Source organism: Callospermophilus lateralis, chromosome 13 (assembly GCF_048772815.1).
Source record: "Callospermophilus lateralis isolate mCalLat2 chromosome 13, mCalLat2.hap1, whole genome shotgun sequence".
Classification (NCBI taxonomy): Eukaryota; Metazoa; Chordata; class Mammalia; order Rodentia; family Sciuridae; genus Callospermophilus; species Callospermophilus lateralis.
The window spans coordinates 56,791,252-56,806,605 of NC_135317.1; the positions used below are offsets into that span (position 1 = coordinate 56,791,252).

The following is a 15,354-nucleotide window of genomic DNA, read 5'->3' on the forward strand; positions in this document are numbered from 1 at the left end:
GGAAAGAGAAACAGAAGGAAAATTTTGTCAACTGGATAAATGGTGACATTACCCCGAACACCCTAGACATCTTTATAGTACTTCATAAACTTCTGTAAGGCCCAAACTGCCATGAAATAAATTAAATAAACTAATGAGTCAGTTACTTATAAAAACAAAAACCTTTGTTAGGTTTGTTTCACATAATAAGGAGACAGAAAAACAAAGTTGGAAATAAAGCAGTTTGGGGGCTGGGGAGGGGTGCAGGTCAGTGGTAGAGCATGTGCTCAGTATGAGTGATGCCCTGGGTTCACAATCAGTCAATCCATCAGCAAAGCTCTTCACCAGCTCAGCAAACAAATGACAGACTTTTTTTTTTCTTTTTTTAAGATGATGATAGGAAATCACTTACTTGATTCCAGATCATAAAATGAGTAAAGTTTCTCAGATTCTGAGGGAGTTTCTTCCATCTGTGAAGGAAAGGAGGGAAACCAAAAATAATCCGAAGCACTCCAATATATGAAGGAATATGTTTGAATACCTTTACATATTTAAATGAAAGTCTACCAAAAGGCTATTTCTTATAAGTTCTTTCTCTTTATCATTTTTGACAGCTGATTTACCTAATCTGGAACAACTGTAAAAGAAAATCTAACTTGTAGCTTCACCTACCAGTTTAATCATCAAATGCAAACCTCTTTTTACATTCTCAAAGCTCTGTAGATTTTAGAGTGGCAAAAAAAAAATCAATAAACAAAGGAAAGAACAGACCTGGAGCCTATAGTATTTGGGAAAGATATTCATGCGAAAGCCTAGCCAAACAAACTAGAAGGCTTCTTTAGAAGAGGATTTCACAAATTCTACTAACTGGCACTGTATGAAAAGACAACCAAAAAAAAAAAAAAAATACATGTCCTGTACCTTAGCTCACAGCAGGAAAATGACAAAGGCAACATAACAAATATTAATTGCTAACATCTTATACCCTAAATTTAGGATCCCACTCTTCTATTCCCAGGAGATCATAGGGCTTTTAAAGGGGGCTCTGCACTTCTTCACTGCTATAATTCCTTGATTAACAGGAGTATCTTAAGATACTACCTGCAATAATTTACTCTGTACCTTAACATGGGTTCAATTTCAGCCTAAAATATGAGAAATAAATGCAACTGCAAAAGCTTTTGGTAAATTAAAACTCAAGTGTCTTTTACAAGTAAACACTCACAAGTTTGAAGACAACTCGACCAAGAAGTCGCACAGAGTCAGGAGGATATCTAGGTTTGCAGCTTTTAAGGCATTTGCATTCCCGCTTGTGGTCCTGCCAAGCTTTTTTCTGTGAAGGTAAGAATGGAGTGCACATCAGAAACATACAATTTAACTTTCATTTACACTGATTTTGAATGTAGAGAATCACCAACATTAATTTAATTTCAACAGCCAAAATGCAACTGCAAAATAGAAAATAAAAGCAATATTCGAACACTGCCAAGGATTCATGATTTAGTCTTTGCCAAGTATGTCATTACCAAGCATGGGAATTGCTTGGAATGAACCACAAAGTGCCAAAGGGCCTCAACCTTATCTCTGTCCTTTAATTTTCCCATTGGTCATTACCTATGTGACAGACTCCAGAGAAAGAACCATTGTGGCTTACTTAATAATAAGATAGTCTTTTACCTGACTAAAAGGGATTCAATAATAGGCAGTCATTTTGAATACAAAAGAAAATATCACTCCACTTTAAAAAATAAAACACATGGTTTAGGAAAATCAAAATAGGTTAGAACTTCTAGGAACCTAAGTTTTGAAAACATTGTTTACAAGAGGTTTATTACTTCTTTGTCATCTCTAATCATGGCTCCCTTGCTTCCACTATGGCAATCCTTTTAACCTGCTCTTAATCTTTTTTTTCAGAATTTATATTTCACTCACTTCAAACAAGACTAAGCTGCATCAATATAAATAAGAGCAAGAAGTTAAGTTTGTAAAAATATAAATAAAATGCTAAAATTAGTGGTGAGGAGTGAGAAAAATCTTCTAGAATTTACTTAGCACTCTAAAATGTACTAGCCGCTTGGCTAAGCATACAAAAAGACATGTCATTTGATTTTCACAGTAATCCAAACAGAAGATATTATCCTTATATTAAAGATGAAGAAGGTATGGCTCAAGAACCAGGACCTAACTACCAAATAAGCTAAACAGAAAAGGGAAGAATGAAAATCCCTAGTATACTAAACATGAGAGCTAAATAATCACCATGTTTTTGCACTACAGTTATGAGTTGCCTTACAGGCAAGGCAAAAGAGAAAGCAAAATGGCTTATATCATTCTCATCGGACAGAAAAGAAAAACACATTGCTTTACAAAGCATTAAACACAGGAGAAATGCACTCCAAGAATCAGAATCAACATACTGGAGAATGTCTTTGACAATACTCTAGAACAAGTGTTTACACCTATAATGGCCTTTTATACAGATGCATTTAATCACTTAAAGACTTAATATCAAAATATAACTCTGTGAAAGAAAATGTTTGTTGTTAATGGGGCTACTAATTAGTAATTATTAGGATTAGTAATAAAAAATTACCAACATGTCAAAATATATGGCTTCATTGTGTTTTTTTTAATATTTTTCATTAGTTGTAGTTGAACATAATATCTTTATTTTATTTATTTATTTTTATGTGGTGCTGAGGATGCAACCCAGTGCCTCACATGTGCTAGGCGAGCGCTCTACTGCTGAGCCACAACCCCAGCCCAGTTTCATTCTGTTTTAAACACATAAAAATCATGCAGACTCCACTTAAAAGTCCTAAAAAATTATTCATTAAAGCAATCTGTATAAATTGTTTAACTCAGGTTCTCATGATTGCCATTGCCATTTTTTGTGAAGTTAGGTTATTTATATACCAACTCACATATACCTACGTACTTACTTTCCTGCATCTGGTCTTTGAGAATAGGTTAAACAAATTCATGGTTCTTTACACTGACAAGAAACAGACTGAAGAGAGAACCATAACTTTTCTAGAAGGGCTTTCATTTGGTTATGAAAGTTGTAAGACCTGAAAGAACCTCTTAATGGACAAACTGTTTGGGCAGGAACAAACCACAAAGTACCAACAAGTCATTGAGAAGGCACCTTCAGATTTATTCAAATGCCTGAGTACACATCCAGCTGAACAATAATCACCCTCAACAAAATAAAGCACAGGTAATTTGAGACAAAAAATAATAATAATTAAGAACAGATTTTAATCAACCCCAGTCCCAAATATAGTAGAAACTGATAACTCCTTTTTTAAAACCTCCACTTTAGGGGATCCAAGATGGTAGAATATAAGAGATACCATTTCTGGCTGCTCTGAGGAATGAAACCAAGAAAGCAGTCTGGCGGTGTCTCCACAAGGTATCACCTAGGCAGAATACAACATCTCAGAGTGTGCAACAGGACCCCTCTACAGTGGATTTTCACAGAAACCCTCAGAGCTACGACCACCTGCAAAGAAATCAGAGTCTCTGTGTTCCAGTAAGACTCTGCACTCCAGACCCAAAGCCTGCAGTTCTTGCGCGCACACAGCTCTCAAGCGGCATAGCAAGCAGTGTGGCAGAATCACCTAATCAGCTGTGCTCCACTCCCACGCAGATCACATGGCTGCAATCTAGCCCCAGCACAAGGCCAGCCCAGCTCCCCCCACCTCACCAGACACCCCAGTGCTGGAAGCACACCAACTCCATCTTGGAAAACCTTTCTCCCAATTTTTTGGTGGACTGGCTATCAGAGTGGATCTCCATTTGAACAGGTACCTTGTTTCCAACTTCATAATAATCTGTCCCACACCAGCTGCGATAACTTGGCGCAGTGACTACCCAGCACAAAAACCGCTCTCAGTTGAATGAAGCACAGTGCAAGCCTGAGGGTGAGAGATCAAGCAATTGGGACCTGATAAGCAAGAGAGGAAAGGGGTCTAAAACCTGGAGCAAAACAGAGAGACCAGGATAGGGGAAGCTCCAGACAAGAGAGGGAGACAATACTGGGGCTCAAGTCTTCTCATGCTGGTTACATACACCACCCTAAAGACAGACTCCAGCTTAAAACAGACAACTCCACCTACTGGAAGAGATGAGAAGCAAGAAGGAAATGGAAGTCTAAGAGTATTTTTTTTCCTTCTTCTCCTTCTCCTTTCTCCTCTACCTTTCTATCCTCTGGCCCTCACAACCCCAACATATGTGAAACCAAGAACTTTACATGAAATAGATATTTCAGAACTGAGTCACCTGAATAATATCATATACAGGAATTACATAAGACATCCCTTTTTCTTTTTTTCTTCTTTCTCTTTTTTCTCTTTCTTTCTTTCCTTTTTTTCCTTCTCCTTTCTTCTTCTTTCATCCTCCAAATTTTACTATTTTAACATCCTGTAATTTTCTAAATATATATGTGTGTTTGTTTTTATGTACTCTACTCTCCTCCAATGTACTTGTCTATCCTAAATTACCTCCTGTCTATTCCCCTGCTATGAACCCTCTTCATTAAAATTCTCCTTCAAATTTCCTAAGTTATGTTAACCCCATACCCTTACATCTTTCCCTCTTAGCATATCATCATATGCCTGACCCCCAGTTCACTGCCCACCACCAAAACTGTACACCTTTTATGAAACTACTAATTATATTTTAAATAATAATTGAATCCAACATTTCTGGACATTGAGATTAACTATAAATGTCTTAATAACAATAATTTATTCATAGGTGTTGTACTGTTGATATTGGGCTCTGTTAACATTGCCCTTCCCCACAAAGGAGGGATCCTGGAACCATACAAGAGCACTACAAATCTGTAGGGTAAAAACAATAACACACCAGTCCCACAGAGCTGGAAAGAAAGAAATGCGAGCAACATGAAAAGACAAGGGAATAAAGTACCACAAACAAATCAAGACAACACATCATTAGAAATATTGACAGCTACAGCAGAAAACAACGACAGAGAAAGATTTCAGGATATACATGATTAAAATGTTTTGGGATTTCAAAGAAGGCATAAGAGAACAAATACAGGCAGTGAAAGATCACTTCGACAATGAGCTACATAAACAAATCCAAGAAGCAAAAGATCACCTCAACAGGGAGATAGCGGTTATACAAAATAACCAAAAAAAAAAAAAAATCCTTGAAATGAACAAAATAATAAACCAAATAAGAAACTCAAATGAGAGCATCATCAACAGAGTAGACCACTTAGAAGATAGGACATCAGACAACGAAGATAAAATATATCATCTAGAAAAGAACATAGACAGCACAGTAAAACTACAAGCAGAACATTCAGGAAATATGGGATAGCATAAAAAGACCAAATTTAAGAGTTATTGGGTAGAGGAAGGCATAGAAGACCAAACCAAAGGAATGAGCAATCTATTCAATGAAATAATATCAGAAAACTTTCCAGATACGAAGAATGCAATGGGAATCCAAATCCAAGAAACCTACAGGACGCCAAATGTGCAAAATCACAACAGATCCACACCAAGACACATTATAATGAAAATGCCCAACATACAGAATAAGGAGAGAATTTTAAAAGCCACAAGAGAAGGGAATCAGATCACATATAGGGTAAACCAATTAGGATAACAGCAGATTTTTCAACACAGACCCTGAAAGTTAGAAGATCTGGAACAACATATTTCAAACTCTGAAAGATAATGGGTGCAAACCAAGAAATGTTGTATCAAGCAAAATTAAGCTTCAGATTTGAAGATGAAATCAAAACCTTCCACAATAAACAAAAATTAAAAGAATTTGTAGCTAGAAAACCGGCACTGCAAAACATACTTGGCAAAATATTTCATAAAGAGGAAATGAAAAACAACAATGAAAACCAACAGGGGGAGGTAGTACACTAAAGGAAAAACTAATCAAAGAGGAAAACCAAGTCAAGTTAAATAACAAAAATAAACAAATATGGTTGTAAATACAAACCATGTCTCAATAGTAACCCTAAATGTTAATGGCTTAAACTCACCAATCAAAAGACATAGGCTAGCAGATTGGATTTAAAAAAAAAAAAAGATCTAACAATATGATGCCTACACTCATCTGATAGGAAAAGACATACACAGACTGAAGGTGAAAGGTTCGGAAAAATCATACCACTCAAATGGACTACGGAAGCAAGCAGGGGTTTCCTTACTCATATCAAATAAAGTAGACTTCAAGCCAAAGCTAATCAAAAGGGATAAAGATGGACATTACATACTGCTCAAGGAAACCATACACCAACAAGACACAACAATCATAAATATATATGTCCCAAAGGTGCAGCTATGTTCATCAAACAAACCCTTCTCAAGTTCAAGAGTCAAACTGACCACAACACAATAATTGTGGGTGACTTTAACACACCTCTCTCACCACTGGATAGTTCTCCCAAACAAAAGTTGAATAAAGAAACTATAGAGCTCAAAAACACAATTAATAACTTAGACTTAACAAACATATATAGAATATTTCAACCAGCATCAAGTAGATAGACTTTCTTCTCAGCAGCACATGGATCCTTCTGGAAAATAGACCATATACTATGCCACAAAGCAACTCTTAGCAAATACAATAAAGTAGAGATACTACCATGCATTTTATCAGATCATAATGGGATGAAATTGGAAATTTACGACAAAATAAAAAATAAGAATTTCTTCATCACCTGGAGACTGAACAATATGCTATTGAATGAACAATGGGTTACAGAAAACATCAAGGAGGAGATTAAAAAATTCTTAGAGGTAAATGAGAACACAGACATATCGAAATCTCTGGGACACTCTGAAAGCAGTACTAAGAGGAAAATTCATTGCATGGAATTCATTCCTTAAAAGAAGAAAAAGTCAACAAATAAATGACCTCACCTACATCTCAAAGCCCTAGAAAAAGAAGAAGAAATCCACAGCAAAAGCAGTAGAAGGCAGGAAAAAATTAAAATTAGAGTGGAAATCAATGAAATTGAAACAAGAAACAAATAAAAAAATTGACAAAACTAAAAGTTGGTTCTTTGAAAAAAATAAATAAAACTGGCAGACCATTAGCCATGTTAACGAAGAGAAGAAGAGGGAGAACTCAAATTACCACCATACATGAAGAAAAAGGTAATATCACAACAGACACTACAGAAATACAGAAGATAATTAGAAATTTGATATCAAAAGACTACCAACCAAGAAAAGCCCAGGACTGTATGGATACACAGCCAAGTTCTACAAGACCTTTAAAGAAGAACTAATACCAATACTCTTCAAATTATTTCAGAAAATAGAAAAAGAGTGAGCACCTCCAAAACCCATTCTATGAGGTCAATATCACCTTGATTCCAAAACAAGATAAAGACATTTCAAAGAAAGAAAACTTCAGACCAATATCTCTAATGAACATAGATGCAATAAAATTCTGGCAAATCGAATACAAAAATATGTCAAAAAGATTGTGCACCATAATCAAGTGGGATCCATCCCAGGGATGCAAGTTTGGTTCAACATACAGAAATCAATAAATGTAATTCATCACATAAATAGACTTAAAAAAGCATTTGACAAAATACAGCACCCCTTTATGTTCAAAACACTAGAAAAACTAGGAATAACAGGAACATATCCCAACATCATAAAGGCTATCTATGCTAAGCTAAGCCTCAGGCCAATATCATTCTAAATGAAGAAAAACTGAAGGCATTCCCTCTAAAATCTGGAACAAGACAGGGATGCCCTCTTTCACCACTTCTATTCAACATAGTTCTTGAAACACTGGCCAGAGCAATTAGACGAAAGAAATTATATATATATATATATATATATATATATATGAAAAGAAGAACTTAAATTAGCTCTATTTGCTGATGATATGATTCTATACCTAAAAGACCCAAAAAACTCCACCAGAAAACTTCTAGAATTAGTAAGTGAATTCAGCAAAGTAACAGGATATAAAATCAACAACCATAAATCAAAGGCATTTCTGTATATCAGTGTCAATCCTCTGAGAAGCAAATGAGGAAAACTATCCCATTCACAATATCCTAAAAAAATAAAATAAAATAAGATACCTGGGAATCAACTTAACAAAAGAGGTGAAAGATCTATACAATGAAAACTATAGAAGCCTAAAGAAAGAAATCAAATAATACCTTAGAAGATGGAAGAATCTAACTCGCTCTTGGATAGACAGAATTAATATTATCAAAAGGACCATATTTACAAAAGTCCTAATTAGATTTAATGCAATTCTGATCAAAATCCCTATGACATTCCTCATAGAAATAGAAAAGGCAGTCATGAAATTCATCTGGAAAAATAAGAGACCCAGAATAGCTAAAGTAATCCTTAGCAGGAATAGTGAAGCAGGTGGCACCACTATACTAGACTTTGAACTATTATACAGAGCAACAGTAACAAAAACAGCATGGTATTGACACCAAAACAGACTGGTAGACCAATGGTACAGAGTAGAGGAGACTAACCCACAAAAGTACAATTATATTAGACAAAGGCACCAAAGACATGCATTGGAGAAAAGACAGCCTCTTCAACAAATGGTGCTGAGAAAACTGGAAATCCATATTCAAAAAAATGAAATTAAACCCCTATCTCTCACCATATACAAAACTCAACTCAAAATGTATACGGTTTTCCTTAATGAGTATAACTTGCATGTGAACAGGTGTTCAATGACTATCCTATGATTTATTATAAAACCAGTACCAGTTAGGAGATAAAATTTACTATATATTATCATTGATTATTAGAAATTAAGGCCATCCCAAGAAGACATGAAAGAAAAATACCTAAAACCTCTTTTTATAGACCAATCTTATAGGCTATTGATTGATTATAAAAGGAAAGATCTAACGTTACAATAGAAAGGAAAAAATCAATTTATTTCTTTTTTTCTTATACAAAATAATAGTTTTGACTATTATTGTAGTATTTTCCTCTTCTCTTTAGACACTAAGTAACTATATACTACTACTTAATAACCAATTTAAATGCTGTTGAACACTGGATTTTGGTTGGGGTAGACATTCATTTCAGGGCAACTCCTTGTCATGTGGAATGAAGTGTTGGGAGAGATCATCATATATTGACACAATCTGGATAAAATACATCTGAGTCATAACCAAAGTTTATCTGGTATTTATTCTGTAAGAGGATTGGATTCAAAGATCTCAAAGGCAGCTTTTCATTGATTAAAATCCTATGATTCTGTGACATCCATTCCAAACAAATGGTATAAACAAATGACATTCTGATTAACATGATAATATTCTTGAGACCTGCCCAGGTTAGCCTTCATGGCACTGGAAGTACAGAATAGTATTTTCCTCAGATTTTAGGTCACTAGGAAGGTAGAACCAGTTTTAAAATATGTAGAAAAGAAAATTATTTTGAGTCAGCTCACATAATTATCAATAAACGGAACATCTTTTGAAATACAGACATGATAATTTTTTATTACACGTTCATGATTCACTCTACTCACAATCATCTACAAGAGTTTCCTATGGTCAAAACGTAGGATAGTGAAGTTGCCATGCAACTTGCAGACAAAAATAAACCTGAAAATCTTCCATTCATTTACAGACTACTGAGAGCAAACAAATCATACCTCTCTTTTATGTTTCATAAGTAGTCCAATATTGAATTACAGGTTGTCAGATGCATGAAGATCTGAAAATCTGGAATCTGGAAAAAGAAAACTGGAAGGCTAAGCAGGTTGTCTAACAGCTAAAAGCTGATTGACAGGTATTGATTAAAATCTTGAATAAAATCTCCTTAGAGCACACTAGAGATTCAGTGATAGACATTAGACTTATCACTTAAAAGCTTACTGCACACTGTATCATATATAGAACAAGAGTGCCTTCCCACTGGCCTTATTCAAATTAGATATGGAGTTGAATATAAAGGAAAGAGACACAGGAATGGTCATAGAACACGAAGATTAAAAAAAAACAAGAACTGATTATGACTTTTTAGAAAACAGAAAATACAGTCCATTGGCTAACTGAGGAACCACAGAATACGAGGCAATAATAACATGAGTTCCTCTAAAGAAGTCAATCATCATCCAGTTGGGGTTCAGCAAATTGCAGCCTACAAATCAAATACATCCTGCCAACTCTTTGTAAAATTGTATTGCACTATAACCACACTCCTTCGTTACATTCATCCTTTTCATGCTACAGTAGAGTTAAACAGTTATGACAGAAATCCTATAGTCCACAAGCCCAATCATACTGCCCTTTACAGAAAGTTCGGCACTCTGATCTACTAAGAAATCATATAAACATGGCTTGACTTATTTGATATATTTTAGCAGGAGGGCAAAATAAGTGATTTATTCTATAGACTTTAGAACTTATTTGAAAGAGACCTGTTAATCAAACTATCAACACCAGGTTCTAGTTGAACGTGGCAGAAGTGGCACATGCATTTCACTTATCCCACTCAAGTAATTATCAAGATTTTAACTCTGAAAGTGAACCACAAGGGCCACCAAGGGATGAAGTTGGTTTAATCTCATCTATAAGTCCAAAAGTGGTGATAAGAGGGCAGGTGGTAAGAGAAGCAGAGGAAGCCATCAAGAAGAGCAGCCACCATCAGAGCCATTTCTGACAGCACCTAACCAAACAGGGAGGATCCCAGCAAGGATCTAGAATCAAACACATTATGTCAGAGAATCGCACTGAAAAGTAGCTGAAAAACAGACAATTTCCAGACATGGTGGCTCACGCCTGTAATCCCAGCAGCTCTGAAGGTTGAGACATGAGGATCACAAATTCAAAGCCGGCCTCAGCAAAAGAGAGGCACTAAGTAACTCAGTGAAACCCTGTCTCTAAATAAAACAGAAAATAGGGCTGGGAATGTGACTCAGTAGTAAAGTGCCCCTGAATTCAATCTAGGGTACCCCTAAAAAAACAGAACTAACCAAAAACCTATATACCAAAATGTCTTGAAACAACTCTGTAATACTGGAGTGATTTAGAGTAAGCAATGGAAGGTTAAAATGGAAAACCTAGTTGAATTTGATGTTAAGGCGATCTCTACTGCAGACCATTGCTGAAGCATCCTATTCGATCTTCCTTTCCCATTTCTTTCCCTCCTAGAACAATTTTCTTTAACAACAGATTGATTTTTGAGTAGTTTAAGATTCAGATCACTGTCAAAGAAGCAAAAAAAAAAAGAAGAAAAAATGCAATTAACATATACTTTATGACTTTGTAATAAGAAATATTTCTTAACTTACTGAGATATAATTTAAATGACAATAAAATACTTCATCCATCCACATAACCAACACCAAAATTAAGATACAAAATATGTCATTACTCTTCAAAGGTTCCCTTGGGTCCCTTCATATTTATATCCTCCTTCCCAGCAACCAGTAATCTTGTCTCCATCAATACAGATTACTTTTATCTAATCCAGAATAGTAGTAGTACTTCCTAACTAGCTTCCTTCTCTCAATATAATGTTCTGAGATTCACTCCTGTTGATGCATACGTTAGTAGTTGCCCATTTTTGTGTGTGGTCAGTAATAGTATAGCATGTGTGTTTGTTTATTGTTCGCTTACCTATGGGGTAATATTTTAGTTGTTTCCAGGTTTGGAACACTGAACTCTTAATGTGCAAATCTTTCTTTGTTGTAATATACTTTCATAACTCCTGGGTAAACACATAGGAGAATTGCTGGGTCACTTAGAAGTTAAACTTAAAGGTTACTAGAAACTACCAAACATGCCCAAAGAAATGGTAACATTTTAAATTCATTGAATGAGGGTTCCAGCTGTTCCACAGTCTTGCGAGGACTTGGCAAGGTAAATCTTTTTCTTTTTTTTTTTTTTTTTCAGGTTTGCTAGTGAAAATATAGTGGTATCTCATTATGGTTATAATTTTTATTACTCTAATGACTAATGATGTTGAATATTTTTCAATGTATATCTTCTTGAAGTATTCAAATCTTTTGCTTATTTTACTGGATTATCTTACTACTGAATTTTAAGTGTTCTTTCAAAACTATGGATAACATGCAAGGTGCAATGGCATACACCTATAATCTCGGCAACATTGTACAAGTTCAAGGCCAGCCTGAGCAACTTAGTAAAACCCTATCTCAAATTATAAAAATAATTTTTTTAAAGGGCTGGATATATAGCTCAGTGTTAAAGCAGCACTGGGTTCAGTCCAAATATTGCAAATCAATCAATCAATCTGGACACAGCAGCTCCTGGGACAGGAGACATGACAGAGCATGCACATGCAAGCTCAAACATTTTCTCCCAGTCTGTAGTTTATCTTTCCATATTTAAAATTATTTCTTTCAAAGGACAGAGGGATTAATTCTGATGAAGTCCAATTTATCAGTTTGTCTTATATGCTCAGTGCTTTTTGACATACCTATGAAACTTCACATATGTCATATCCAAAAATTTCCTCCTATGTTTTCTTCTAAAAGTTTTGTAGACATAGCCTATAAGTTTAAGTCCATAATCTATTCAGAAGTTTTTAAAATGTATTTGATTTACATGTATATAATTCGCATAGATTTTTTTTCAGCACAATTTGTTGAAAAGACTATCCTTTCACTATTGAATTACGATGCAAATTGATTCAAAATCAACTGATCATACCTATGGTTCAACACTGTTCTTTAATTTTTATTTCTATATAATATTAAGTTATACATTTTTAAAAACCTTTCTGTATAGCAAGAATCTATTCCTCCCAGGGATAGCCAATTCTTAAAGACAGCAATATTTCTTTGATATGTAAACTAAACAATTCAGAGTCACACCTCTTCTATCAGGCCCTAACATCCTAAGTCTTCTGCCTTAATCATCCCAGGGTCAAGTACAGGGATCTAGGAATCACCCCTTATAGTCCAAGACCCTCTGAGACTATTCAAACTAGCCAATCCTAAACTGACAAGTTGTGTGAAGCTCACAATCAGAGGCAAAGGTTCATCAAAAAACCAAGACCTAATTACTGGACTCCATAACACACTCCCTACCCATTCTTATCCCCACACCCAACCACATTAATAAATACCTATTAATAGTGTTAGCACAAATGACTGAGCCCAGTGCAAACTTCAGGGATCAGCAAAACCTTTATTCAGTGGTGGGTCATACATCTGGTGGCACACTTTCCTTATGGAAAATGAGCTGCTGGCCAAAAGAGGAATCTGTGCTTATACATGCTACACAGAGAGGTGACTTAATTATTGACAGAGTGTGTCAATTTGGACACTAAGGAAACAGGCTGTGAGAATTTGAAATTTCTGGGTAATGTTTTTACTTGGGGAAGAATGGAGGGTCTGGGATCAACATTCAAGGCTTATCTCTTTCCCTTATTTGGGGAAGGATCAAAGTTTTGGCTTCCTCCCAGAGACTGCCATTTTAGGCTTGATGAATATCTCCTTCCTAGGGATTGTCTTTGTCACTTAGAAGGAATGTATTTGGGAAAGGATCAATGTTATTAATGTTTGGGTTTTTTACTCACTCCCTCTTCCCAAGCTACACTATTTTGGAGCTTGGCATTTTCTATATCTTACAAATTTCATGTCATTTCAGTCAGTACATCATGGTTCGTCATCATGAAAAAATTGCAAGGCATTCTAAAAGGCAAAAAATAAAATTTGAATAGACACAGCAAACATAAGTACTAGTATAGTACATATAGTACATATGTCAAGGGTGGTGGAATTATCAGACTGGGAATTTAAAACAACTAAGATCAATAGGCTAAGAGTTCTAATAGTTAAAGAAAACAGCATACAAGAACAGACATTAAATGTTAAGGAAAGACATGAAAATTCTAAGAAAAATCCAAAAATAAATATTAGTAAAAAATGCCAAAACAGAAATGAAGAATGTTTCAGTTGGGCTTACTGGGAAAGTTCACACAGTTAGGGGAAGAATCTTAGAGCTTAAGAATATCTCAATAAAAACCATCAGAACTGGAAAAGAGAAAAGAGACTTATAAAAACAAAACAAAAAAAAAGGGCTATGGTTGTGGCTCAGTGGTAGAATGCCTGCCTGGTACATGTGAGGCACTGGGTTCAATCCCCAGCACCATGTAAAAAAACTAAATAAACAAAGGTATTGTGTCCATCTACAACTAAAAATATTTTTTAAAAATTTCCAAGAACTGTGGGACAACTAAAAAAGGTATGAGAAATATATAATGGGAATACCAAAAGGCAAAAGAGAGAGAGAGAGAGAGAGAGAGAGAGAGAGAGAGAGAGAGAGAGAATGGAACAGGTGAAATAGCTGAAGCAATAATGATTAAGAATTTCTCCAAATTAATGTCAGGCACCTAGGGACTGGGGACATAGCTCAGTTGGTAGAGTGTTTGCCTAGCATGGACAAGGCCCTGGGTTCAGTCCGCAGCACCACCCCAAAAAATTTAATAAATATAATGTCAGGCACCTTACCACAGATCCAGAAAAGTCAGAGAACACATGCAGGATAATTGTCATTGTCAAACTACAGGAAATCAAAGACTTTAAAAATCTCAAAAGAGGTCAAAGGAAATAAATAGTGCTACATTCTGAACATCTGTCCCCTCCAAAACTTACTTGCCATTATAATAGTTCAAAGAGGTAAGACAGTTAAGAAGTAATTGAGCCAGAAGACTGTACCCTTACAGGTAGCATTACTGTCATTACAAAAGGATGAATTTGACCTGCTCTTTCTCTGTCCTTCTGCCATGTGATAATGCAGTAAGAAAACCATGGCTATATGATGACCTGTTAATGAACTTTCCAGCTTCAAGAACTAGGAGTCAATAAAATTCTATTCCTTATAAGTCAGTTAGTCACAGAAATACCTTGATAGCAACACAGAATATACTAAAACAAACACCTTACCTATGGAAGAACAAATATAAAAATTATACCAAACTTCTCAGAAGCCAGGTAAGCAAGGAAGTAGAGTGAAATATTTTAAGTGCTACAAGAAAGAAAGAAAAAAAGAAAAAAAAACTCACCAATCTCCAATTCTGTACTTTATTAAATTATCCTTCAAAAGCAAAGAAATAAAGACTTTCTCAGACAAACAACAAAATGGCAATTTATTGCCAGTAGAATTGCCTTGAAAGAAATGCGAAAAAAAATTCTGTACAGGTGAGAAAACTGATAAAAGTTGGGAGCTGGCATTACATAAAGAAAGGAAGAGCATCAGAAAGAGTAAGTGAAGATAAAACACTTAGTTTTCTTAATTGATCAAAATAATAACAATTATGTATTTTGATCACATATGCTTATGTATACCTGAAATAAATAGCAGCAATGATATAAGAGATAGGAGGATGT

The 15,354-nt window shown here is 35.2% G+C and overlaps 1 protein-coding gene across 1 annotated transcript in view; it reads right to left on the reverse strand.

Moving 5' to 3' along the window:
- Nucleotides 1-15,354, reverse strand: part of Smyd3 (SET and MYND domain containing 3) — a 706,977-nt gene that overhangs the window by 517,061 nt on the left and 174,562 nt on the right. Inside the window, exons 3-4 of the mRNA XM_076873152.1 lie at nt 1,205-1,312; nt 392-449 (exon numbers count right to left, since the gene is read on the reverse strand). Coding sequence (XP_076729267.1) covers nt 392-449; nt 1,205-1,312 — 166 coding nt within the window. The remainder of the gene's footprint in view (nt 1-391; nt 450-1,204; nt 1,313-15,354) is intronic.